This window comes from Hemiscyllium ocellatum, chromosome 16 (genome assembly GCF_020745735.1).
Source record: "Hemiscyllium ocellatum isolate sHemOce1 chromosome 16, sHemOce1.pat.X.cur, whole genome shotgun sequence".
NCBI lineage: Eukaryota > Metazoa > Chordata > Chondrichthyes > Orectolobiformes > Hemiscylliidae > Hemiscyllium > Hemiscyllium ocellatum.
In genome coordinates, this window is record NC_083416.1 from 72,904,859 (window position 1) to 72,932,066 (window position 27,208).

Here is a 27,208-nt window from a genome sequence, read left to right on the forward strand (position 1 = left end):
CTTCCTGAGTGTCAATGGAGCCAGTTCCTAGGCGTATGCTGGGCTGCCCGTTGTGTCTCCGCCTGCTCCGGGAGCCGGTCACCGCCGCCTGCGGACACTCGCTGTGCTCCCGGTGTTGGAGCGCGGCTCGGGGCTGCCCGGTTTGCCTGGAGTCGGTGGGGGAAGAGCTGCAGGGGAACCGGGTGAACGTGTTGGCCAACGGGTTGCTGCAGAAGTGGTTCCCCGAGGAAGGGCAGCCGAGTGCGGTCGCCGAGTGCGGTCAGGGACCGATCTCTCACTCCCATCAGGTAGGTACTGGCAAAAAAAACAGACACACAGCAAGATGACAATCACCGAATCTAAATATAAACAAGAGCCTCCGAAAAAACCCCAGCTTCCTGCAGGTTGTTAATGTAGAGTTTCCTGACGGTAATGTCCAGGCACTTTAACCGGCCTCTCCTGGATAAATAAATCAGCAATGCATCCGGAAGAATATATTCTCCTCCACCTGCCCCTCGGACTCGAGTCATACAGCAAGTGACGGCCTTTCGACCCATCGTTCCCCTGCAGGTCATCTGGGGAAAAAAAACTGCGGATGAAAATGAAAGAGAATTTGTTACATGCATGTGAAAGGGGAAAAAAAAATCTTACCTTAATATGTGCTTTTTCGAGACAACTAGGTGTCCCCAAAGCTGAGGCAAAAGTGAGGACTGTAGATGCTGGAGATCAGAGTCAAGATTAGAGTGGTGCTGGAAAAGCATCCGAGGAGCAAGGAAAAGGGCTCCTGATGAAAGGCTTTTGCCCGAAACGTCGATTTACTTGCTCCTCGGATGCTGCCTGATCTGCTGTGTTTTTCCAGCACCACTCTAATCCTGTCCCCAAAACCGAGGTTGTGTTGTTAAGATAGGGGAATGGGTCTGGGTGGGTTACACTTCAGAGTGCTGATGGGACTTGTTGGGCGGAAGGGCCTGTTATCGCACTGTAGGGATTCTCTGATTAGCAGAGAAGGGTGAGGTATATAAGATTATGAGGGTCACCTATAGCCTGGACAGAAAGCAGTTGTCACCCTTGGTTGAAGGGTCACTAACAAGGGGACATAATTTTATAGGCAAATAACAAGATGTTTAGAGGAGATTTGAAGAAAAAGATTCATCCAGAGGGCAGTGGGAATTTGGAATGCTGTGACTGGGAAGCTGCTAGAGGCAGGAAACCTCACCATATGAGCACTTGGAATATCAGGAATTTCAAAGCTATGGGCCAAGTGCTGGTAAGAGGGATTATTATGTATAGGTCAGTTTAAACCTGATGGGCTGAAAGGCTTTATCTGCACTTCGTGACTCTATGACAAAGGTTGTCAGTAGAGGACAAGTTGTAACCTGAAACATTAACTCTGTCCAAGTTTTCCCAGTGTTTTTGTTTCAGATGTCACAAAGCATTATGCAGCTGAATATAGAATCCCTACAGTGTGGAAGTAGAGCACTGAGTCCATACCAACCCTCCAAAGAGCAGCCCACCCAAACCCACTTCTGCATTTCCCTGCTAATCTGCCTAGTCTGCATATCCTTGGACCATGGGAGGAAATCGGAGCACCAGGAGCAAACTCCACATAGACATTTGCCTGAGGCTGGAATCGAACCTGAGTCCTTGACATTTTGAGGCACCAGTAGTAATCACTGAGCCACCGTTTCACCCTACTTCTGAGCTGTAGTTACTATTGTGATGGTAGGAGACTCCCACAAGCAATCACCTAATAATGACCAGAATATCTGCCATTTTCTCGTGTAGTGTTAAATGAAGGATACAAAATAGCAGCAGAAATAGGCCATTCAGCCCTTTGAGAAAGCGAGAACTGCAGATGCTGGAAATCAAAGTCAAAAAGTGTGGTGCTGGAAAAATACAACACGTCAGGCAGCATACGAGGAGCAGGAGAGTTGACGTTTCAGGTGTAAGTCCTTCATCAGGCCAAGGGGGCTGAGAGATAAATAGGAGGGGAGGGGGGTGGGGAGCTGAGCGGAAAGTAGCTTGGAAGGTGATAGATGAAGATGAGGGATTGAGGGATGATGGTGATGGGTGAAGCGGATAGGTGGGAAGGAAGATAGACAGGTAGGATAGTTCGATGGCAATGCCAAGTTGGAGGTCGGATCTAGGATGAGGTGGAGGGAGGGGCGATGAGGAAACTGGTGAAATCAGGATTGATGCCATGTGGTTGGAGAGTCCCGAGGCGGAAGATAAGGCGTTCTTCCTCTAGGCGTCCGGTGGCTAGGATTTGGCGGTGGAGGAGGCCCAGACTTGAATGCCCTTGGTGGAGTGGGAAGAGGAGTTGAAGAGTTCGTCCACAGGGCAATGGGGTTGTTTGGCCCTTTTTGAGTTGGATCAATATTGATCAGGACACTAGGGAAAGATCACCTGATCATCTTTTATGTAGTTCCATGGAATCTTTTACATCCTCCTCAGGAGGGGGATGGGACCACTCTCTAATGTTTCACCTAAAAGATGATGTCTCCAATGATGCAGCATTCCCCCAGTGCTGCACTGAAGTGTCAGGCTTGACATTTGTGTCCAAGCACAGGAGTGGAATTGTCACACTCTTGTCTAGGAGTCACTAACTGCTCTACAGGTGGTACGATGACATCTTTCAGCACTCTTGTCTTTGCAGAGTGCTCTATAGACATTTAGGTACATTTGAAGCATGATCTCTGATGTAACATAACTACCTTGTGCTCAGAATTATTTCACAGACAGCAATGATTGGATAATCTCTTCAAGTGGCATTTGTTCAAAGAGTAAATATCAACAGTAAACTGGGAAACTAGGGCGAAATCACCAGTCAATTTTGACATCAGTTTAATGTCTTGAACAGATGTTAAACTGAGGCCTGGTCCACCTTGATAGGTGGATGCAAAAGAGAAGGGGACAACTTGAAAAGCACATTATTTTATATTAAAATGCTTTGAATGTGAAATTGCCATCCTTTTATTATTACTGGACTGTTAATCCAGAGGCCCAGGTAATGTTTTGGGGATCTGGCTTTGAATCCTGATATGACAGAGAGATATATAAAAATATCTGGAATTAAGAGCATGAATCCATTGCCAATAGTCAGAAACTCCATCATGTTTACTAATATCCTTGAGGGAAGGAAATTTGCCACTCTCACCTGATCTACGTGTGATCCAGACCCACTGTGATGTAGTTGACTCTTAATTGCCCTCTGGCAAATTAGGGATGGGTAATAAATGTTGGTCTAGCTAGTGATGCCTAATCCCATGAATGAATGAAAAAAACTTCAGATACAATCATTGGATATGAAAAGTAGAAATGTGGGGAGATTATGTTATGCAATCTCTGAACACTTCAAAGTGCCATTTTCACAAAAACAACAGAAATGCGAATGAGAAAAGGGGACTGAACGGTTAATGTCACATGCATGTGATAACTAGTTAATGTTCCTCTTACTTGTGATAGTAGCATTACACAACACACATAACATTGCAAGGATATAGCCCCAAGGATATAAGCATCTGAATATAAATATCATGTTAAGAGTTATATATCGACAATATCTTACAACAGCATTCAATTTCAGATGCTGACCTGTGCCCCTGCTGAGACCTCTGTGGAGTAACTATATTGATATTAGGGTATGGCATTGGGGGTGGGATCATTGAATCAGAGATATGTGGAGCATGGAAACAGACCCTTTGGTGCAACTTGTCCATGCTCACCAAATGTCCTAACCTCGTCTAGTCCCATTTGCCAGCACCTGGCCCAAATCCCTCTCAACCCATCCTATTCATATACCCATCTAGATGCCTTTAAAATGTTGCAATTGTACCAGCCTCCATCACCTCCTCTGGCAGCTCATTCCATACACACACCACCCTCTGTGTGAAAATGTTGCCCCTTAGGTCTGTCAGTATCTTTCCCCTCTTACCCTAAACCTATGCCCTCGGGTTCTGGACTCCCCCCCCCCCCGCTTCCCCCATTCCAGGGAAAAGACTGTACCTATTTATCGTATCCATGCCCCTCATGATTTTATAAACCTCTTATGTGGTCTTATGAACTTTCCATTCTTCCTTATTGGCGCAGATGGTTAGGGATTAAATCAGAGATTCTCGCACCACACAGTCCTGTTCAAACATTGCCCTCTCATACTCTGAGCTCATCCTTTTGGAATTCAGAACCTTATCCATTATCTCTGGCCCCTTCATGGATTGAGAGTGCCTTTTGCATAACATTTTTCCAATGCATATTTTGTGTGTGGGAAATCATGTCTTACAAACTTGATTGAATTGTTTGAAGAAGTAACAAAGGATTGATGAGAGCAGAGCAGTAGATGTGATCTATGTGGACTTCAGTAAGGTATTCGACAAGGTTCCCCATGGGAGACTGGTTAGCAAGGTTAGATCTCACAGAATAAAGGGAGAACTAGCCATCTGGATACAGAACTGGCTCAAAGGTAGAAGACAGAGGGTGGTGGTGAAGGATTGTTTTTCCAGATTGGAGGCCTGTGACCAGTGGAGTGCCACAAGAATCGGCACTGGGTCCTCTACTTTTTGTCATTTACATAAATGTTTTGGATGCGACCATAAGTGGTACGGTTAGTAAGTTTGCAGATGACACCAAAATTGGAGGTGTAGTGGACAGCGAAGAGGGTGACCTCAGATTACAACAGGATCTTGATCAGATGGGCCAATGGGCCGAGAAGTGGCAGATGGAATTTAATTCAGATAAATGTGAGGTGCTGCATTTTGGGAAAGCAAATCTTAGCAGGGCTTATACATTAAATGGTAATGTCGGAGGGAATGTTGCTGAACAATGAGATCTTGGAGTGCAGGTTCATAGCTCCTTGAAAGTGGAGTCACTGGTAGATAGGATAGTGAAGAAGACGTTTGGTATGCTTTCTTTTATTGATCAGAGTATTGAGTACAGGAATTGGGAAGTCATGTTGCAGCTGTACAGGACATTGGTTAGGCCACTGTTGGAATATTGCGTGCAATTCTGGTCTCCTTCCTATCAGAAAGATGTTGTGAAACTTGAAAGGGTTCAGAAAAGATTTACAAAGACGTTGCCAGGGTTGGAGGATTTGAGCTATAGGGAGAGGCTGAACAGGCTGGGGCTGTTTTCCCTGGAGCGTTGGAGTCTGAGAGGTGACCTTATAGAAGTTTACAAAATTATGAGGGGCATGGATAGGATAAATACAGTCTTTTCCCTGGGGTGGGGGAGTCCAGAACTAGAGGGCATAGGCTCAGGGTGAGAGGGGAAAGATATAAAAGAGACCTAAGGGGCAATTTTTTCACACAGAGGCTGGTATGTGTATGGAATGAGCTGCCAGAGGAAGTGGAGGAGGCTGGTACAATTGCACGATTTAAAAGGCATTTGGATGGGTATATGAATAGGAAGGTATTGGAGGGATATGGGCCAGATGGGACTGATTGGGTTGGGCCGAAGCATCTGTTTCCATGCTGTACATTGCAATGATTCTATGACTATGTAACTCAAAGTCTGCATCACCTCACCCATTGTATTTTGTTGATGTCACTGCACTAGCACTGGTGCACTAGTGCACTGCGCTAGTGTTTGGCTGATCTGATCACTATAGCTGATGAGCTGGAAGTATCTAAAAACCCAATGTGGAAGAGATGAGCCAGCACAGGGGACAGTGAGAGCACGCTGGGGAGAGCAAGCCCAATGCCAAAGAGATTGAGGCTGGCATGGAGGAGTTGGAACCCTACTGGGGATTGTGAGTCCCCTAAGCATTTAAAGAGGATTTCAATGTTGAACTTTTAATCTCATTTCTTTATTTTTCTACTTTTATACTAAGAAGGATTTTAATGTTGAACTTTTAACTACATTTCCTTATTTTCTACTTAAGATTTGTAACTAAGCTGGTGCCTGGATTGATGACATTGTAGACTTTTCACTGCACTGTTGTATCCCTGTACTTGAGTACACGTGACAATGAATTCTAATTCTAGTAACCCATAGGTGCAGGCTAATGCTTTGGGGTCACTGGTTCCAATCTCATGTAGGACCTGGTGAAATTTTAATTCAATTTATAAATGTGGAATTGAAAGCTAATCTTAGTGATGGTGATTATCGCTGATTTTTGTGAAAGCCAATCTGATTCGCTAACATCCTTTAGGGAATGAAATCTGGCTTTTTCCTGGTCTGGCCTACACATGGCTCTAGATGCACAGCATGTGAATGACTCTCAACTGTTGTCTGAAATAGGCGAGTGAGCCACTCTTTTAAAGGGGCAATAGGAATGGGCAGCAAATGCTGGCTGTGCAGTGATGCCCACGTCATGAATAAATAATGGAGAAAGGAAAACACTCTCCTTTGCCATTGTAAATTTTAATATTTTGCCTTTATTTCCAAGTGCAGCTCTTTACTCAGATAAGAAAACACATCCATCACACTTTACTGCTTTCTGTCCAGTAGCCAAAATTTATCTGTGCTGCTGCATTCCATTTAGTACCATGCGATTAAACTGTTTGTGAAAATTCATGTACGGAAGGTTTATTGCATATTCTTCAGCAATTTTTTATTGTTTAACCGCAAACTATTCAACTTTCCTGGCATGACTTGCCATCATAAATTTAAAGTGACTATATAATTATTTTACGTATGTGTCTCTCTCTCGCTCTTTCCCAGTGAGTGTGAAGTTTAGTTATTTTATGACCTCTGGAACCTAGTGCACTTTCAATGTTGACTGATCATTATGGTTTACCTGCTTTTCCTCTTCATTGCACTGATTCCCTCAGGCCCAGTTTTTTGAGCATGCTTGCAGTGTAAAATATTCTCTCCCCGTGATACATCCAGAAATAACATTCGGAAAGTATAAACATCTTTGGTGAAAAGAACAACACTGCATTATCAGTCATGAGTCTTCAAACCAATATGTCCTCCAGATTAACCAGGGTACTGAGTGCATTGGCTGTTTGGGTGGTAGGGGGAAGATCATGTGGATGAGTGGAGTTCATGATAGTCCGGGAGAGGACAGTATATCATAATGTGTTTTAAATTTACACTGACAGAATGTATTTCAAATACACTAAAGTCAAACTTGCAAGAATTTCACAAATCAGGGTCTGCTTTATATCTTCGAGTAAAAAGTGAGGTCTGCAGATGCTGGAGATCAGAGCTGAAAATGTGTTGCTGGTTAAAGCACAGCAGGTTAGGCAGCATCCAAGGAACAGGAAATTCGACGTTTCGGGCCAGAGCCCTTCATCAGAGCCCTTCATCCTGATGAAGGGCTCTGGCCCGAAACGTCGAATTTCCTGTTCCTTGGATGCTGCCTAACCTGCTGTGCTTTAACCAGCAACACATTTTCAGCTCTGCTTTATATCTGTTTCACTTACGGATACCAGGCAAGAACAGTCTTTCATGGCTATTTCAGCTGTTGTAGGAATTGCACCACACTGTACCATGTAGAAAACCTTCAATTGTCCATGTAATCAGATGATACAATAGCGGAGTTGATAACTAATCACAGTTATCCATTTCTATTAAACGGTCTATAACAGACCCAAAATGAGGTGAGGAAAACCCTCTTGCAGTGGCGGAGATGTTTTGCAGCCAGATGTCTGAATTCTGCTGATTTCTCTCAAACACTTCACACTCAAGATTCTGTCTCAAATCACACACACATTGGATCCCAAAGGTGTTAATTTCTAAAAGAAAAGCTCTCTAAAGTGTACTGGAATGAATCTATGCAAACAGCACCCTCTGTCTTTCCAAAATATACAGAACACAGATCTTTCAGGTATAGAGGAGAGATTTGGGATGCAGAAATCCACAAACCTAATTCCCCATCCAGAAATCTCCTTCCTATCGGAAGAATGTTATAAAACCTGAAAGGGTTCAGAAAAGATTTAAAAGGATGTCTCCCAGGGTTGAAGGATTTGACCGTGCATTATTCAAAAATGAGCAAATAAATCAGTACCTGGGATAGAGGCAACTGGGGGAAAAGCACCTACCAGAAATACTAAGCCTTCTCTCTCATTGTCCTTTCCTTTTAGAGTCATAGAGATATACAGTACGGAAACAGACTCTTTGGTCCAACTCGTCCCTGCTGACCAGATATCCTAACCTAATCTAGTCCCATTTGCCAGCACTTGGCCCATGTCCCTCTAAACCCTTCCTTTTCATATATGCATCCAGATGCCTTTTAATTGTTGTAATTGTACCCACCTCCACCACTCGCTCTGGCAGCTCATTCTATACATGCACCACCGTCTGTGTGAAAAAGTTCCCCCTTAGGCTCCTTTTATATATTTCCCCCCTCACCCTAAACCTTTTAGTCTCTAGTTCTGGATTCCCCAACCCCAGTAAAAAGACCTTGTCCATTTATCCTATCCACGCCCCTCATGATTTTATAGATCTCTATAAGGTCACCCTTCACCCCAATGCATCAGGAAAAACAGCCCCAGCCTGACCCTATCGTTCAAATCCTTCAACCCTGGAGACATCCTTTTAAATCTTTTCTGAACCCTTTCAGGTTTCACAACATTCTTCCGATAGGAAGGAGATTTCTGGATGGGGAATTAGGTTTGTGGATTTCTGCATCCCAAATCTCTCCTCTATACCTGAAAGATCTGTGTTCTGTATATTTTGGAAAGACAGAGGGTGCTGTTTGCATAGATTCATTCCAGTACACTTTAGAGAGCTTTTCTTTTAGAAATTAACACCTTTGGGATCCAATATGTGTGTGATTTGAGGCAGAATCTTGAGTGCAAAGTGTTTGAGAGAAATCAGCAGAATTCAGACATCTGGCTGCAAAACATCTCCGCCACTGCAAGAGGGTTTTCGTCACCTCATTTTGGGTCTGTTATAGACCATTTAATAGAAATGGATAACTGTGATTAGTTATCAACTCCGCTATTGTATCATCTGATTACATGGACAATCAAAGGTTATCTACATGGTACCGTGTGGTGCAATTCCTATAACAGCTGAAATAGCCATGAAAGACTGTCCTCCTCAACCTCTCTCCTCACCTGAGATGTGGTGACGCTCAGGCTAAAGTATCACCTCCAGTCATCTAATGAGTCTGATAGGACTATGGTGACTTTTGATGGCATTAGTCCAGTAATTCAAGTGTTCCATTAATAACACAATGTCATGGATATAGCCAGTCTGACCAATGGTTCACCTTGTACTGACAGCATCTCATAGAATCCCATACAGCCCATTGAGTTCACACTGCCCCTCTGAAAAGCATTCCACACCAGTCTCACCCCCCTTCCCTCCCCATAACCCTAATCCTGTATTTCCTATGGCTAATCCATCTAGCCTGCACATCTTATGAACTGTGGGAGAACACTGATACAAATACTTGCAGACACTGAGAGAATGTGCAAACTCCACACAGACAGTCACCCGACTCAAACCCAGATCCTTGTCGGTATGAGGCAGCAGTGCTAACCACTGAGCCATCATGCTGCCCACCTGATGACGGATGGTACAAAGTCTCTTGAGTTGAGACACGGGCAGGAATCCAGGTGGTTGGGGAAGGACTCGATAATTTGAATGCCCAGTGTGAAAGAAATATCAAGGGTTTTGAGATGGATGGAAGATTCTGCTCCATTTAGGTGGACCGCAATTCAAGCTGGACAATGAAAATATTCACTACTGCCGCTGTTTTGACCATTGTTTGTTGAGCTCAGTGTGTTGCAGATTCTGAGGAATGTCCAAAACATTTCTGGTGGTGTGCTGAAACTATAACTTCTTGTACCATCTCCTTTGTCCTCTTGACCAGAATCTGTCACTGGAGGCTACAGAGTGTTTGCAGAAAGGACAAGTGCCTTTAACGTGGGAGCACTCTAGTGAGAAATATCTGATATTTCAAACAATGGCAAGCGATGCAACAAGCAAGCTTTCTGAAGAAAGAGAGAGCATCTCAGGTGAAGTTAAAAATCAATGTTATAAGCTGTCACATTGCAGGACATGTGTGCGTGTGTCCAGCTGGGAATGCACAGTGTTGTCTATTTATAGCTGTGTTCATTAGTTAATCCAGCATTGTTTATCTATAGACTCGGATGAGTATAATGTCTCATATTCCTGCCCCTGCTCTCGGTCTGTGCCTCCTGAACTCCTCAGCATCTCAGACTTTGAGTGCTCAGTTTGTGCAAGGTGAGTGGAATTATTTACTGAATACTCAGTGAAGTGATCTACACCTAGATGTCTCCTCTGTCAGAGAGAGACTTCTGTTGCTTGATTTCTTTTTGTTGTGTCGTGTTTGGTTAGGTCCCGTTCAGTTGTATGCCTGAGAGAAAAATGAAAAAAATACAGAAGAGAAGGAGTCTGTTAAGCAATTAGTACACTTTTGATCCGACAGTGAGACCGTATCTGATCTCTTGCCTCTTTTACATTTGATCATGCAGAGGGTGGTGCATGTATGGAATGAGCTGCCAGAGGAAGTGGTGAAGGCTGGTACAATTACAGCATTTAAAAGGCATCTGGATGGGTGTATGAATAGGAAGGATTTAGAGGGATATAGGCCAAGTGCTGGAAAATGGGACTAAATTAGATTAGGATATCTGGTTGGCATGGACGGGTTTGACCAAAGATCTGTTTCTGTGCTGTATATCTCTATGACTCTATAACAAAAATCTATCAAAGTCAAATTTTAAATAATTAGTTTAATTAGCATTTTCTACATTTTGCTTAAAAGTGTTTCCTGACCCATCTGCTGAATAAGCTGCTTCTAATTTTGAGTCTGTTTCCAGTTTTCCTAGCCTTTCACCACCACCCCTCCCCTGAAAAAGTGGCAAATGTTGTCTCTATCTTCTCCATCATTTTCTTCTAAATCTTGAAAACTTTAATTGTCTTTTTGCTTTCATACTCCAAGAGTATCCCCAGTATGTTTCATCTAAATAATTTAACCCGAGTCCTGGTAACATTCTGGAGATCTGTACGGCACTCTTTCTGAACCCAATATAATCCTTTCTAAGATGTGATGGTTAGAATGATACAGAGAACTTTAAATGCTAGCAAACATTTCCTCCTCTCCCCACCCTTTCTGTTCTATCTCTCAAACTGTAAGATTCCATTAGCTTAGGGAGTGTTTTTTTTTCCACACAGGGATTCCTCAATTTCCATCGCCCATAATATACTCAAAAATATTCAGATGTATCCATTCCTTTTGTTCCAAAACAGATAACTTAATACTTTCCTGAATTGAAATCCATCTGCCACAATTCATTCATGCACTTCTTTGCTCTTATCTACACGATTTGTTTCCGTTTTCTTCCATGGGATTCATGCATCACTGGCAAAACCAACATTTGTTGCCTGTCCTTAACTGCTCCTTGAACTGAAGTACATGTTGGGACCATTTCAGATCGTGGATAAAAATCAGCCAGATTGCTGTGCACCTACAGTCACAGGATGGCCAAGGACAACAGATTTCCTTCCCTAAAGGATATTAGTGAACCAGATGGGTTTTTACACAATCAGTTGTAATTATCATGATCACCTTCACTATGATTTTACAATCCTGATGTAGCAGCTGAATTTAAATTTCACCACATGTTGTGGTGGGATCTGAAGCTATTAACCTGGGCCTCTGGGTTATTGGTGCAGTGACATTATTACTATTCTACTGAGCCTATGCTTGAAATGTCAACTCTCCTGCTCCTCGGATGCTGCTAACTGGCTGTGCTTTTCCAGCGCCTCACTTTTTGACTCTGATCTCCAGCATCTTCAGTCCTCACTTTCTCCAACAATGCTACCATTTCCCATCTTTGGAGTCGTCAAGAAACCTGCATATATTGTTCCCGTGTTATCTGAGTCAGTAATGGATATTGACTAGTTGCTGTTCCAGCACAGATATTGTGGGGCATGACTTGCCATTTCCAATTATACCTATTATTCTTACTCTCCTGTTCCACTGGCTAATCTTACTAATGTATTTGGATGCCGTATTTCCCTGCATTACCATACCAATTACACTTCACAAATACTTAAGGCACTGCAATCTCTTTGTAATTACAAATCTTTTTCTTCCATTTGTCTTGTATGGGAGTGGACTTGGCATAACAGATTTCTGAACACATCAGCAATTTACATTTCTGCGAGCTTTTAGCCTAATTAAATATTTGAGGGAGTATCTTGACAAGTGTCATATCAAAATCCATGAAGATTCATTTTTACCTAAATGGAAATAGATTGAGAAATTGGAGATACAATGAGTCCTGGGTGTCCTGGTCCAAATAAGCATGAAAGGACAATAAGTGGTGAAGAAGGCAAATGATACATTGTCCTTTATAGCAATGGTATTCCAATACAGGAGCAGGGATGTCTTTCTACAATTGTACAGGGCCTTGGTGAGACCACACCTGGAGTATTGTTTGCAGCTTTGGTCTCCTTATCTGAGGAAGGATGTTGTGGCTATAGAGGAAGTGCAACAAAGGCTTACTGGACTGATTCCTGGGATGGCAGGATTTAATATGAAACAAGACAGGATCAGTTGGGACTACATTGAATGATGTTTAGAAGAATGGGGGAGACAATTTTTCATAGAAAACCTTAACATTTCTAACAGAATGTTCCTGGTGACTAAATATTCTCGTTGAACTCTAAGGAATCTAACCAGATTGCTTTTTCAGTTCTTTGTGTATCTGTTGGTAATGATCTTTGCTTCTGAACTCAATCTGCTTCTCTCTCTGGGCTATAAAAACTCAAATTAGTAAACAGGAACAATGATCTCAACAGGTAGCTTATCTTGTCATTTAGCTTAAGTCACAATTTTTTTTTAGAAATGCTCCTTCAAGCCATTGATTAAAAAATAGTTTCTGGCCCTTAAAAAAAACATCAGCTTCACTGAACTGAAACCAAAAACCCTTTTACCTCTATTTCAGAACCCAAGTTCCCAGGTAATAATAGATGATAAACTTCAAATCTGACAGATTATGTTTATACAAAAGAACATTTTTGGGGAGTTGAGGCAGGGTACTGAATTGCAAAAGAAGGATAACTTTTTTTTTCACTGCAGTGAAATAGAAACTGGCAAAAGTAAATTGTGTGCAGCAATAACAATGAGATAAATGCCCACATCAATTTCCTCGAGGTTTTTAATCATGAGGCACACTCCAGTGAAAGCACCAGGAATGGCATTGCTCTGTGTCATGGGTTTGGGTATCTAATGGAGCTGGGAATTTGATGGACATAAATAGTAGTTCTACGCTCAAACCTGTGAGACCATAAGACTTAGGAGCAGTGATTGAGGAATGTTTTGTGGGGATTGGTGTGGCCTGCAATTAGTGACAATATGGAGTCAGCATGTAACTGGCCTCTCACTTAAAGCAGCTCCACACTACTGAATTATGCAGTTGTACAGCAAAGAAATCAACCCTTCAGTCCAATATGTTCCACGCCAACCAGATATCCTAAACTAACGTAGTCCCATTTGCCAGCACTTGGCCCATATCCCTCTAAACCCTTCATATTCATGTACCCATCCAGATGCCTTTCAAATGTTGTAATTGTACCAGCCACCACCACTTCCTCTGGCAGCTCATTCCATATTCGCACCAACCTCTGTGTGAAAATTTTGCCCCTTTGGTCTCTTTTAAATCTTTCCCCTCTCACCTTAAACCTATGCCCTCTAGTTTTGGACTCCCCCACCCAGGGGGAAAGGACCTTGGCTATTCACCCTATCCATGTGCCTCATGATTTTATAAATCTCTATAAGATCATCCCTCAATCTCTGACTGTTCAGGGAAAACAGTCCCAGCCTGTTCAGCCTTTCCCTATAGCTGAAATCCTCCAACCTTTCCAACATCGTTGTAAATCTTGTCTGCGCCCTTTCGAGTTTCACAATGTCTTTCCTCTAACAGGGAGACCAGAAGTGCACAAATTTTATTTCATTTTGTGACAGTGTTGCTCCTTTTAACAAGGTTATGCTGTCCTTGGCTTTTTGTTAGATATCACAGACTCGAAACTTTGGGGTTGAAGGGTTTTAGGGCCAATTTGATAATAGCTAACATATACTGCTTCAGGCAGAAGGCTTCCAAGTTTTAAAAAAGTACACTTATGCAATGAAAGTGGAGTGGCCAGTTCGCCCAGCTCAGCTCTTCTGTGGTTTGATTTGGTTTGTTTTTTAGCAGCAGTGTGGGAAAAGCTGCTGGACCCAAAGAAGCAGGTCCAGGCTGGTACTCTCTCTCTCTCTCTCTCTTCCCTCCTGTGAGAACCTCTGTTTGATTTTACCTTTTGTGTTAAGGGATGTTAATGGAGATTGTTGCAAGAATTTGGAACAGCACCATTAAGTTGGGATAATCTGTCGGGTTTTCGGATTAGTTAAGTTATTCAGTATTCTGTTATTTGTGCTTCATTCAATAATCTTGTAAATAAATTCTGTTTTATTTAAAACTGTGGTTGGACCAGCTGCTTTCCTCCTGGAATATCCATGTTACACCTGCTTAAAACAACTAGCAAAGTTAGGGTCTGGGATACTTTCTTGAAATGTTTTGAGGGGGTCTTGTCTGGTCTATAAAAATATCTGATGTGTGAGGTGTTGCTTTCCAGATTATTATTTGAGCCAGTCACCACCCCCTGTGGCCATACCTTCTGTAAGAAATGTGTTGAGCGATGTATGGATTACAGACCGTGCTGTCCTCTGTGCAAGGAGGACCTGAGAAAGGCAAGTTTTGCAAAGTGTGTTTATTATCAGCCGAAGGTAAAAGGCATACGTGATTGTACATTTAGGAGGTACGGCGGGCCACGCGAAAACATGGTGCATGGTCTTACAGTACATGGGAGAGTTGAAAGCCTTGTCTGAAGCTCTCTTCTCTGATGTTCCCCCCTGCTTCCAGTTCCTGCAGCAGAGGCAGTATCGGGTCACCCAGCTCCTTGACTCCCTCATCACCGTATACTTCCCCACAGAATTTGCAGAGAGGAAACGGCAGAGTGAAATTGAAATGGCAGAACTGTCCAAGTGAGTGGGAACCCCCTCCCCGAGTAAGGGGTGAGGGTAGGAGAGGGGAAGTGGGAGGGAAGTAGGAAGGGGGTGTGACTGGGGGTGGGAGTGCAGAGGTGGAGGAGGGAGACCAATGTGTCGCGTGGAGGGGCGTGGTGGGTTTGGGAGTGGGAAGGTAGAGGGGGTAGGGAAGAGGAAGTAGAAAGAAGTGGAAGAGGGTGGGATTAGGAACGGAGCGAGTAAGGGTGGGAAAGGGGAAGGGTTGTGCTGAGGAAGGGAGGTCGGAGGGTATGGGTTATAAGACTGTCGGGTATGGGACCAGACTTAATCCATTCGACCTATTGAATCTGCTCCACCATTCAATCATGGCTGACACGTTTCTCAATCCCATTCTCCTGTCTTTTCCTGTAACCCTTGATTCCCCCTTACCAATCTTAAATATACTCAATGACTTGGCCTCCACAACCCTCTGCAGCAATGAGTTCCACAGATTCACCTGCATCTGGCTGAAGAAATTCCTACTCCTCTCAGTTCTAAAGGATCAACCCTTCACTCTGAGGCTGTGCCCTTGGGTGACAATCTCTTCCACTTGTAGGAACACCTTCTCCATGTTCACTCTATTCAGAGCTGATCATGAAAAAGAGGTCAAAGATAAGGGCTGGTATTGAAGGAAGGCCACGGCTGGGGTGGGGGTGCTGGGGAGGCCTGTATAGTGTAGGAGGAACTCTGTTTGGAAGGAGAGTGGGGAGAGATTGAGAGCTGGCAAAACAAAGGGGGTAACATGAGTTTGGACTGATATGGGACAGGGGCCTTGGGATGAGATGAGGGTCCTATTGTGTCTTTGGGTAAGAAGAGACAGTGAATGTTTGGCAGGAGAGGAGTGGAAATTGAGGGAGATTGTGTTGGGAGAGGGCTGAAAGGGCAGGGAAGTGAATTATTTTGTTATGGTGAGTTATTGGAATGTTTGAGCTGGTTGACTCTGCCGGTAATTGGCTGTATGAATTACGTCTGTTTTTTTCTAGTTTGACAAAGGACGTTCCGATTTTTGTCTGCACAATGGCATTCCCGAGAATCTCCTGCCCACTGCATATCTTTGAGCCCCGCTACAGACTGATGATGCGACGATGCCTGGAGACAGGAACTAAAACATTCGGGATGTGCATATATGACAGTGTAAAAATGTGCGTGCAGTGGTCTGGGGTTGCTGTAGTAACTGCTGTCTATGGGGCAATTGCAATCCAGCTAAGGACATCGTGTCAAATATACTTCATTCTGTGACGTACTGCACAAAATGTGAATCAGTCTTTGGATTGCTGATGCAGAATTTTTAATAACTTGAATGGTGATGCAACACTTATTGGAAGGTTTTCAGTTTAATGTAACACACGTGTTCACGTGTTCCTGAAGAAGGGCTTATTCCCGAAACGTCGATTCTTCTGCTCCTTGGATGCTGCCGGACCTGCTGCGCTTTTCCAGCAACACATTTTTCAACACGTGTTCAGTGTAGGGTTGTGCATAGAACAGCAGAGTATGGAAAAAGGCCATTTTGCCCATTGAATCTGTACCTTGGAAGAGCAGTCTTGGTTGTCACATTCACAGCTCTTTCCCCATATCCCTGCGTTTTATTTTCTCCAAATATTTATCCACTTGCCTTTCATTGAACTGTTGTCCTCACCCTAAAAGTTAATGCACTGTATAACCACTCAATATATTTAAAAACAAAACTCAATATTTCCAGTTTTTTTTTGCCAGTCAGAAATCTGTACCCTCTAGCCCAACACAGCTCTCTATTCCCATTCTAAATCTCTCCCTGTTTGTGAAAACACCTCCAGCCCTCCTGGTCTCTGCTCAGTCAGGGAAAATTTATTCTTTTTTAACTCCATTCCAATCATATAAGATTTGCAACATCAGTATCAAGCAAAATTTGTTCAGCAAAATTCCATAGCTCTTTCTGTGTCTCAACATGACATACCAATAGTACATGATGAGATAAATAGTTTAGATTAATCACCGCTACAGAGACATTATGGTCAAAGTTGGAAACAGAAATATTTCAGGGTACATAATATATTGGAGAGAAAATAAGACTTTGACAAAGGAGGAGGTACAGGCCTGATAGTAAAGGATGATATTCATGAGAAAGGATCTGAGGTGAGAAAGTCAGTAACAAGTGTAAAAATAGCAAGAGCCATAGAAGGTGGTAAGATTCACCACCTGGAGTTACGCCTTTGTACAAAGTGTAAACAGGAAGTTATAAGAGTAAATCAAATCATATGCAATCATTGTGGGCAGTCTTAATCTTTGTGCAGAGTGGATCGAGAAACCTGGCACAGGTTGCATCAAAGTTAATTTGTAGCATGTTAATGCAACAGTTTCCTGAAATGTGGAACCGACTTGGGATAAAGCTGTTTTAGATCTCCTGTTGTGTAATGATGCAGGGTTAATTGATTGGATTTGCTGGGAGCTTGTGAGTCTAATGCTATTGAATTCCACTTTAAGTTTGAAAGTAACATACACCAATCACAAACAAATCTTAAAATCAGTTACATAGTGTTATGAAGTTGAAGGCATGTACTGTATCTTTTGAGAGTATGAATGCTGTTCTGAAATGAGAGATTATAAGCACCTGTGTATATGACTGGATCACAGTCCCAGAGTGTAGTGGAAAATTGAAGATATGTTACATTTGGCTGTGATACCTGAGTTTTGGGTGCTGCTTTGACAACAATTTGAATTTAACCAATCCGTTTAAGTTATGACCCAGGATACTAAAACCCAATTGAGTTTGAATTTATTGTTTTGCCAACATTGAACCCATGAGACAATCCAATTTTGGGGGTATAAGAATGCGGACATTTTGAAAATTGTCAGAGAGCAACTGCCATAGAGAGAGAAACTGCCCATCTAACAACTTGCTCTCAAAAATATTAGAAAACACTATCAATGGTACCTTTTCATGTAAAACCTACTTACAGTAAAAAGAAAGAAGACAACCCTGGGAGAGGAGCAGCAGGAAAACTGAATACAGTGGAGAAGAAAAAGTCTCTGTGATTTTGAGATTAAGCTAACATAATTAATAATTAGTGGGCGGCACGGTGGCACAGTGGTTAGCACTGCTGCCTCACAGCGCCTGAGACCCGGGTTCAATTCCCGACTCAGGCGACTGACTATGGAGTTTGCACGTTCTCCCCGTGTCTGCGTGGGTTTCCTCTGGGTGCTCCGGTTTCCTCCCACAGTCCAAAGATGTGCGGGTCAGGTGAATTGGCCATGCTAAATTGCCCGTGTTAGGTAAGGGGTAAATGTAGGGGTATGGGTGGGTTGCGCTTCGGCGGGTCGGTGTGGACTTGTTGGGCCGAAGGGCCTGTTTCCAAACTGTAAGTAATCTAATCTAATCTAATTATCTTATTGGAACCAACATCTTGTTGTAGAGTTGGAGTCAGAGACTAAGCAGTTAACAGAAAGGGGGCTTAGATTTGTGAAAATGTTCACTTTTAGAGTAAGAAAATAAATTGATGTTTTTTTAAATAGTGGAATTTAAGAGTCCTGTCACCCATATTTTAACAGATTACGAGGTGAGGCAAGCTTTTCTGGGTGTCTGGTTTAGTTAACAGAAACCGTTCACCTCCATGTCATAACAATAGAACATAGAACAAAGAAAATTATAGCCCAGAAACAGGCCCTTAGACCCTACGAGCCTGTGCCAATCCAGATCCTTTAGATGAACCTATTGCCTATTTTCTAAGGATCTGTATGCCTCTGCTCCCTGCCCATTCATGTATCTGTCTAGATACATCTTAAATGATGCTATCATGTCCATTTCTACCACCTCTGCTGGCAATGTGTTCCAGGCACCCACCACCCTCTGTGCAAAGAACTTACCCCTTAAACTTTTCCCTTCTTATCTTGAACTCGTGACAGTTGGTATTTGAATCCCCCACTGTAGGAAAAAGCTATCTACCCTGTCTATACCTCTCATGATTTTGTAGATGTCAATCAAGTCCTATACACTGTAACATGACCTGCCAACTCTTGTACTCAATACCCCACCTGATGAAGGAAAGCGTGCCATATGCCGCCTTGACCACTCCACCCAGCTGCGTTGCCACCTTCAGGGTACAATGGACTTGAACACCCAGATCTCTCTGTACGTCAATTTTCCCCAGGGCTTTTCCATTTACGCTCTGGAATCAGATCTTTCAAAATGCATGACCTCATACTTGTATTTGCAATAGGTATGAGTGGAGAATTAGCTAAGATTGGTTGGATAAATAGACTGAAAGATAGTGTTAATTAAACAGCAGGAAACTGTTAAAGATACAATTCAAAATATCAAACCAAAAATGCATTCCACATCAGCATTGGATTAACAGAAGAGGTCTATACTTCTGTAAGGAGCAGTAGCAACTCTGATGATTGAAAATGTGTTAGAAAACAGATGTGACCATCAGAAAGTTGATGAAAAGGGACAAAAGATAGAACACGAGTAAATTAGTCAAGAATATAAAATCAAGTTGTATGAGCTTCGACATGTACATGAAAGGGAAGAGAGAAGCTAAAGTCCTTTTAGAGGCAGTAGAAGGAATTATGATAAGGAATGTGAAAATGCAGAGACATTGAATTAATATTGAGAGTCTTTTTTTGTTTGTTTAACTGCTGTGAGTTTCTTCTACTGCTCATTAATTTTATCATTTGAGCCTTTGCTCCCATTTTGTATTCCGATTTTAAATTCATTGTTGGCCCTCAGTTTTGCAGATTTTGGCTGCATGCTGAAGATTGAAGAAAGTGAAAATCTCCCAGATGGTCGGTCTCTGGTCAGCACTGTTGGGGGACGTCGCTTTAAGGTGTTGAGAAGAGGACATAAAGATGGGTATAACACAGCTGATGTTGAATACTTGGAGGACAAACAAGTAAGTGTGCACCTTTTGTTTTCTTTATTCATTCGTGGGATGAGGGCGTCACTGGCCAGGCAGCACTCATTGCCCATCCCTAATTGCCTAGAAGGTAGTAAAGAGTCAACCACGTTGCTGTGGGTCTGGAGTCATGTGTTGGTCAGACTAGGTAAGGATGCCAGTTTCCTTCCCTAAAGGACATTAGTGACCCTGATGTGTTTTTCCAATATTCGACAATGGATTCATGGTTGTCATTAAATTTTAATTCCAGGTTTTCTTTTTATGATCTGCTGTGGCGGGATTTGAACCCGGGTCCCCACTATATTAACTGGGTGTCTGGATTAACAGTCCAGTGAAAAATACTACAAAGCCATCCCCTACCCTTTGCCATCTCATGGCAAGCTGCAGGGTCAATCTTCACCATATCGAGGCTGCATGGATGTCACAGAAAGGAGAGCAGAATGGGAATTTCAGATCCTGGAGCTGGTGGAAAGTGCTTACTGTGAGGAAGGACCAAACATATGGAACCAATCTGAATTGACTATCTCTTTGTACAACAGCCTTCCCTTGGCCTCCATTGTGGAGCTCTTGCGGTTGAAGAAATATCAATATGTTGCTGGTATTGAGGAGGGAAATTAGAAATTGGGGGTGATAACCAAACGCCCGGACCAACCAACCCAACCACCCCGTGGCTCAACACTTTAACTCCCCCTCCCACTCCACCAAGGACATGCAGGTCCTTGGACTCCTCCAGCGCCAGAACATAACAACACGACGGTTGGAGGAAGAGTGCCTCATATTCCGCCTGGGAACCCTCCAACCACAAGGGATGAACTCAGATTTCTCCAGTTTCCTCATTTCCCCTCCCCCCACCTTGTCTCAGTTGATTCCCTCGAACTCAGCACCACCCTCCTAACCTGCAATCCTCTTCCTGACCTCTCCCCCCCCACCCCGCTCCGGCCTATCACCCTCACCTTGACCTCCTTCCACCTATCACATCTCCATCGCCCCTCCCCCAAGTCCATCCTCCCTACCTTTTATCTTAGCCTGCTGGACACACTTTCCTCATTCCTGATGAAGGGCTTTAGCCCGAAACGTCGAATTTCCTGTTCCTTGGATGCTGCCTGACCTGCTGCGCTTTAACCAGCAACACATTTTCAGCGGTGATAACCAAACTGTCTATTTTCCAACAGAAATCATCATCATAGAATCTTTACAGTGTGGAAGCTGGCCATTCAGCCCATTGAATCCACTCCAACTCTCGGAAGAACATTGCATCCAGACCTAACCCCTCACCTATCCTTGTAACCCTGCATTTCCCATGGCTAATCCACCTAACCTACACACCCTTAGACACTATGGACAAGTTAGCATGGCTAATCCAGGCAACCTACGGTGGCACAGTGGTTAGCACTGCTGCCTCACAGTGCCAGAGACCCGGATTCAATTCCCGCCTCAGGCAACTGTCTGTGTGGAGTTTGCACATTCTCCCCGTGTCTGCGTAGGTTTCCTCTAGGTGCTCTGGTTTCCTCCCAAGGTGAATTGGCCATGCTAAATTGTCCATAGTGATAGATGCATTAGCCAGGAATAAACGTAGGGGAATGGGTCTGGGTGGGTTGTTCTTCGGAGGGTCGGTGTGGACTTGTTGGTTCGAAGGGCCTGTTTCCACGCTGTAGGGAATCTAATCTACATCTCTTTGGACTGTGGGAGAAAACCAGAACACCTAGAGGAAACCCATACAGACAGAGGGAGAATGTGCAAACTCTACACAGACAGTTGCACGAAGCTTGGTTTCTGACACTGAGGCAATAGTGCTAACCACTGAGCCACCAAACTGCCCCATGTCATTCATGGGAGATGGTGGGCAGGGCAGTGTGGTGGAAAGGATGGTGTAGGCTGGGAGTTTGTGTTTTGTTTTTTGTTTTGCAGAACTTTATCTAGATCTGAGCTACGTTTTAATTTGTCTATGATTGATTCTTCTCACTGAGGATAAGTTAGAGCCACGAAGAATGGTTAATTCATTCATATTCCCACCAATCATTCACGACTAATTGGTGGGAATAGTGAACGAATTAGCATACAGCTTCGTACAAAACGAGATCAAATGAAGTTGAGAATTTGGAGACAAGAGACAAAGTTGGCAAACTATTAAAAAAAAGTGAATTGACCCTGTGTCAATACAGAGATGTTCTGCTGCCAAAGTGCAGCTTTGTTACTTTAGGGCTACAAAGATTAATTACTGTTTGGTAAACTCCGGTTGAGATCATTAATTGCTTTTTAGGTTTTGGGACACGTGAAATGCTGGTTTTTGTTGTTGCCCACAAGGAGCTTGCTGACACTTTGTTTTATCGAAATCTCAGTGAGTTGAGTCAGTGATTGGGAATAGCTCAGGCTGGGAATCTGAGTTGGTGGCCATTTCTGAGTTCTGTTCTTTCTTTCTGTAGGTCACTGGGGTCGAACTGACTGACCTCTGCCACTTGCACAGCCGTGTCTACGCACAGGCTCGGAACTGGTTTGACCATCTGCCCAGCATTCTCCAGAGACGGATACACACCCAGCATGGACCCATTCCAGACCAGGAAGGAAATGTACAGGTAAAGGGAGAACTCATGGTGCCCAGTTTCAGTCATAAAACTATTCCTGAAAGTGGTAGGAGTGTGGTGTGGCGCATGTTACCATTTTTATTTATTTCCCAGTTTTCTAATAGTAGTGGAATTTTAACTCTTTCTCTGTGGGCACTTATTTGTCCATCCGTAAGATACTGCTGCTAAAACACAACTCTTCCAACTTCAGACACTGGCATCAAGCATTCCCACATCATGAACAGAACAGTGAAATATTGTGTAAAGCTTTTTAAATACTGTTCTATTAAATCATTATAGCAAAGTAAATCTGCTTCTGATCCCAAATATTGAATGTTCAAGTGAGGGTGTATTTAGTCTGGGTAGGTATTGAAGACTGTGGGAGTGAATAGGGGCAGTGGAAAGAACAGGAACGGCTCACAAAAGTTGGATATGTTGTCACTGCTCTAGTTTATTAGCAGAGCAAATTCTGATTCACTTCACTTCCATCCATCTTGGATTTTCTACATACCATCGGTAGTAACGAGTAATGTGGAGCCAAATGGTGCAACCAAGGACAGCAGGTAATGGCATCTCCCTAATGCAGCTTTTTATTTGATTCATTTTGTGGGACAAGGTGTTGCTGACTGGTCAGCATTTATTGCCCATCCCTAGCTGTCCTTGAACTGATTCATTTGCTAGACTACTTCAGAGGGCAATAGATAGTCAACCACATTGCTGTGGGTCTGGAGTCACGTGTAGGCCAGACCAGGTAAGGATGGCAGATTTCCTTCTCTGAAGGACATTAGTGTGCCAGATGGGTTATTCCAGGAATCTTGTTTGCCATTTATACAAATGATTTATATGAGGATATAGAAAGAATGGTTAGTAAATTTATAGATGACACAAGATTGGTGATATAGTAGACTGTGAAGGAGGTTATATAAAATTTCAAAGAGATCTTAATCAATTGGATCAATGGACTGAAGAGTGGCAGATAGATTTTAATTTGAATAAATTCAAGATGTTGCATTTTGGTAAAATAAATAAAGGCAAGACTTATACAATTAAATGTAGAGTCTTGGGTAGTGTTGTGGAACAGAGAGACCTAGGGATTCAGGTACATAATTCTTTAAAGTTTGCATCACATATCGATAGGGTGGTTAAGAAGATGTTTAGCATGCTTGCCTTCATTGGTCAGATCATTTGAGTATAGTAATTGGGGCATTATGTTGAGGTTGTATAGAACATTGGTGCAATCGCTCCTGGAGTACTGTGTCTAGTGCTGTCTCCCCGGTATAGGAAGGATATTATTAAGCCAGAGAGAGTTCAGAAAAGATTTACCAGGACGTTGCTGGAAATGAGAATTTAAGTTATAAGGAGAGTCTGAACAGGCTGGGACGTTCTTCACTGTAGAGGTAGGAGGTTGAGGGGTGACTTTATAGAACTTTATGAAATTGTGTGGGGGATAGATAAGGCAAATAGCAGGTGCCCTTTCCCTTGGGTGAGGAATTTCAAGACTAGGGGGCATATTTTTAAGGTGGGAGGAGAGATTTGGAAAGGACATGAAGGACTTTTTCATCGTAGTTCGTGTTTGGAATGAACTTCCAGAGGAAGTGCTGGAAACCGGTACAGTACAACATTTGAAAGGATATGGGTCAAGCACAGGCAGGTGGGACTAGTTTAGTTTTGAATTAAGGTCAGTACGAAAGGTTCAGTTTCCATGCTATCAGATTCTGACTCTGTGACTCAAATTGGCAGTGGTTTCAGGGTCATCAGTAGATTCTTAATTACAGATGTTCTTTTAAACGTGAATTCAGATTTCACCATCTACCATGATGAGATTCAAAGCTGGTCACAAGAACATTAGCTGAGGGTCTGGATTAATAGTCTAGTGATAATACCACCAGGCCATTTCCTCCCTGCTTAAGGGGATTGATGAGGATGAGCTTGATAATGGAATTGTTCTAGTGGGTGGTTGTGTCATCAAAGCTGATGTACTGTTGTATTTGTTGGGTTTCAGGCCTCTCCAGATGGTCCTCAATGGTGCTGGTGGCTCCTGGCTGTTCTCCCAATGGATCCGAGTCTTCAACTGATGCTGCTCTCATCTACATCATTGCATCAGCGACTGACGCACCTCCAGCGGGTCCTGCATTATTTAGTGCAGAATCAGATCCTGTAATTGCAAAGCACCAGGGAGATGGTAACATCTCTTTTATTATGTACTCACTCCTACCCAATATGCTGGAGAGATTCCAACAGGGCAGGAGGGGGGTGGGGTATCTGTCTTCTGAACACTTGGAGACTAAACACTTGGAGACTGCAACCTTTGCTTGTCTGATAATTGGGTAGGTTCTGAATTGTCAAAACCTTTTTGATTTGGAAAGAAAAGCAATGAGTAACAGAGGAGGTCTATGGATGACGGTACCTTTGGGTTTAAATGTTTTTCAGTCACTACACTGAGACAGTTAAGTTATTTCTTGTTCATTCAGGAGCTGTTGGCCTTGCTGACTCAACCAGTATTTATTGCCTATTCCTAGTTGATCTTGAGAAGGTGGTGGTGAGCTGCCTTCTTTAGCTGCTGCAGTCCATTTGGTGTAGGTAGACCTACAATACTGTGAAGAAAGGAGTTCCAGGATTTTGTCCTAATGATGCTGAAAGAATGGGTGGGTTAAGATGTTCTGAAATGATGTATGGAGTTCAGATGAGGAGTAATTTGATCCCGACAGGATGAAGATGCAGAGGTTTCGCATTCTCTGTCAAATCAGTAAGCTAAGGCACCACCCAATCGCAATGCAGCACTGGTTGCTGGTACACAGGCTGGAATATGAGAGCACCCGATCTCCAATGGACAGTGACCACAGGATGAAAACCTGGCCTCTGCCCAAGGTCCGCAGTAAGGGGAAAGAACATTTCTAACAGGGTGACACGAGCACTTGGCTGGATGCTGCTGTGAAGCAGTGAAGAGTGTCGTCATTTTCCACAACTTGATCCATTTTACCAGCAAATGACATCTCAGTACAATGATAATTACCTATTTCCCTCTGTGGCAGACTCCCTATTTAATTATTGACATCCATGAGTTCTTGAAATCTGCAATTTTGTAAAGATTATGGAAGTACAGAAGGGGCCGATGAACATTTTCTTGTTGAGATTCTGTACATGGCTACAGCTCCTGCATTTAACATATGCTATGGGCTAAGCAAGACCAATCAAAACATTCTTAAGCAGGCAGCTCAGACCATAGCATCACAATTTGTTTTGTTAAGTATACAGTGAAAATTACCCAGATTAAGTTAGCTAGGTTGACTACTAGATTTTAAAACAGACAAACATTTATTCACATAATTACACAATGAAACACAAAGAACAGAATAAAGAACCCCTACAGAACTCAACATATCCAACTAGCTTTTCAACTAGAGTAGGCAGCAGGTCTCCCAGTGAGTCAGCTATATCATTTGCAAGGACAAATTGTATTCCTGGAGCTGAGAGTTTGTCCAGTACTCCCCCCACAAATTCTCCACTCTTCTCTGCACTCTCTAGCCTCACTTTACGTAACTGAGCACTTCTTGTCTCACCATGAATTCCTGTTACCAGTACCTTTTCTGGCAATAGTCTCTCAGGTGTACATATCTCCTCATCGTTCAGCATGAGAGGCTGAGAGGACCGTGTGTCCCTTAATATTGTAACCTCCTTACCTATTGCTCCTGAGCTATATGATTAAACTTTACCCTTGCATGTATAACTTTTAAGCAGATCTGGCACTTGCTCCGTAATCAACCTCTGATCATCTTGTACACTCTGAGGCAGTTGTCTAACTTCCCTTGTGTTTTTTGTTACTAGTCCAACAAAACTTCCAGACTTGTCTGGTTTTCCTACATTTGGCTTTCTGCTAGCCCACCAACACTGACTTTGCGTGGTGATTGTATTACAATGAAAACACAGGAGCCTTTTAACTTCTTTGTCCTCCTGAGGTAAGTGACCCTTATGATCTTCACTGAGATCTACCTTTCCCTTTCTGCGTGAGGATTTCTCTTTGCCCCAATTTCTAGCTCTCATGGACTGAAATTGATTTTGGAAGCCAAACCAAGTTTTATGGATTAGCTTATAATCATTAGCTACTTCAGCTGCTAATCTTGCTGTTTTAACTCTCTGCTCTTCCACATGAGTTTGCATTCCTTCCTCACTGATTCTGGATTAGTGGTGCTGGAAGAGCACAGCAGTTCAAGCAGCATCCGAGAAGCAGTAAAATCGATGTTTCGGGCAAAAGCCCTTCATCAGGATTAAAGGCAGAGAGCCTGAAGCGTGGAGAAATAAGCTAGAGGAGGGTGCGGGTGGGGAGAAAGTAGCATAGAGTACAATAGGTGAGTGGGGGAGGGGATGAAGGTAATAGGTCAGGGAGGAGAGGGTGGAGTGGTTAGGTGGAAAAGGAGATAGGCAGGTGGGACAAGTCATGGAGACAGTGCTGAGCTGGAAGTTTGGAACTGGGGTGAGGTGGGGTAAGGGGAAATGAGGAAACTGTTGAAATCCACATTGATGCCCTGGGGTTGAAGTGTTCCAAGGTGGAAGATGAAGCGTTCTTCCTCCAGGCGTCTGGTGGTGAGGGAGCGGCGGTGAAGGAGGCCCAGGACCTCCATGTCCTCGGCAGAGTGGGAGGGGGAGGTGAAATGTTGGGCCACAGGGCGGTGTGGTTGATTGGGGCGGGTGTCCCGGAGGTGTTCCACTGAGCCTACTCTCAGCCTTTATCTCCAGCTTTTTAAGCTGCCTTTCCTTTTTAAGTATCAGTTTTTGAAGTTCAAAAGCTTTCTCTTTCTTTCTCTGCTCTCTCTTTCCCTCTCTTCTGCTGCACTCTT

At 43.3% G+C, this 27,208-nt stretch overlaps 1 protein-coding gene across 2 annotated transcripts; it reads left to right on the forward strand.

The window, feature by feature from the left end:
- On the forward strand, positions 1 to 26,657 carry LOC132823276 (LON peptidase N-terminal domain and RING finger protein 1-like). Of its 2 annotated transcripts, XM_060836927.1 has the most exons (9): positions 1 to 287; positions 9,743 to 9,887; positions 10,017 to 10,116; positions 14,512 to 14,626; positions 14,799 to 14,920; positions 15,925 to 16,083; positions 19,647 to 19,809; positions 22,236 to 22,385; positions 24,376 to 26,657. In XM_060836927.1, the coding sequence occupies exons 1-9, from the start codon at positions 15 to 17 to the stop codon at positions 24,532 to 24,534; spliced, it is 1,386 nt and encodes a 461-aa protein (XP_060692910.1). In that variant the 5' UTR covers positions 1 to 14; the 3' UTR covers positions 24,535 to 26,657. The 2 variants fall into 2 exon arrangements, with proteins under 2 accessions (XP_060692910.1, XP_060692912.1); XM_060836929.1 differs by lacking the exons at positions 14,512 to 14,626; positions 14,799 to 14,920.
- The last annotated feature ends 551 nt before the right edge of the window (positions 26,658 to 27,208 follow it).

Bases quoted from the DNA above. Each gene is read 5' to 3' on its own strand.
- LOC132823276 (XM_060836927.1), top strand. From the start codon at position 15: ATGGAGCCAGTTCCTAGGCGTATGCTGGGCTGCCCGTTGTGTCTCCGC. The intron at 288-9,742 runs GTAGGTACTGGC...CCTCTTGACCAG, and splicing joins CGATCTCTCACTCCCATCAG to AATCTGTCACTGGAGGCTAC. The intron at 16,084-19,646 runs GTGCGTGCAGTG...GTTGGCCCTCAG, and splicing joins ATATATGACAGTGTAAAAAT to TTTTGCAGATTTTGGCTGCA.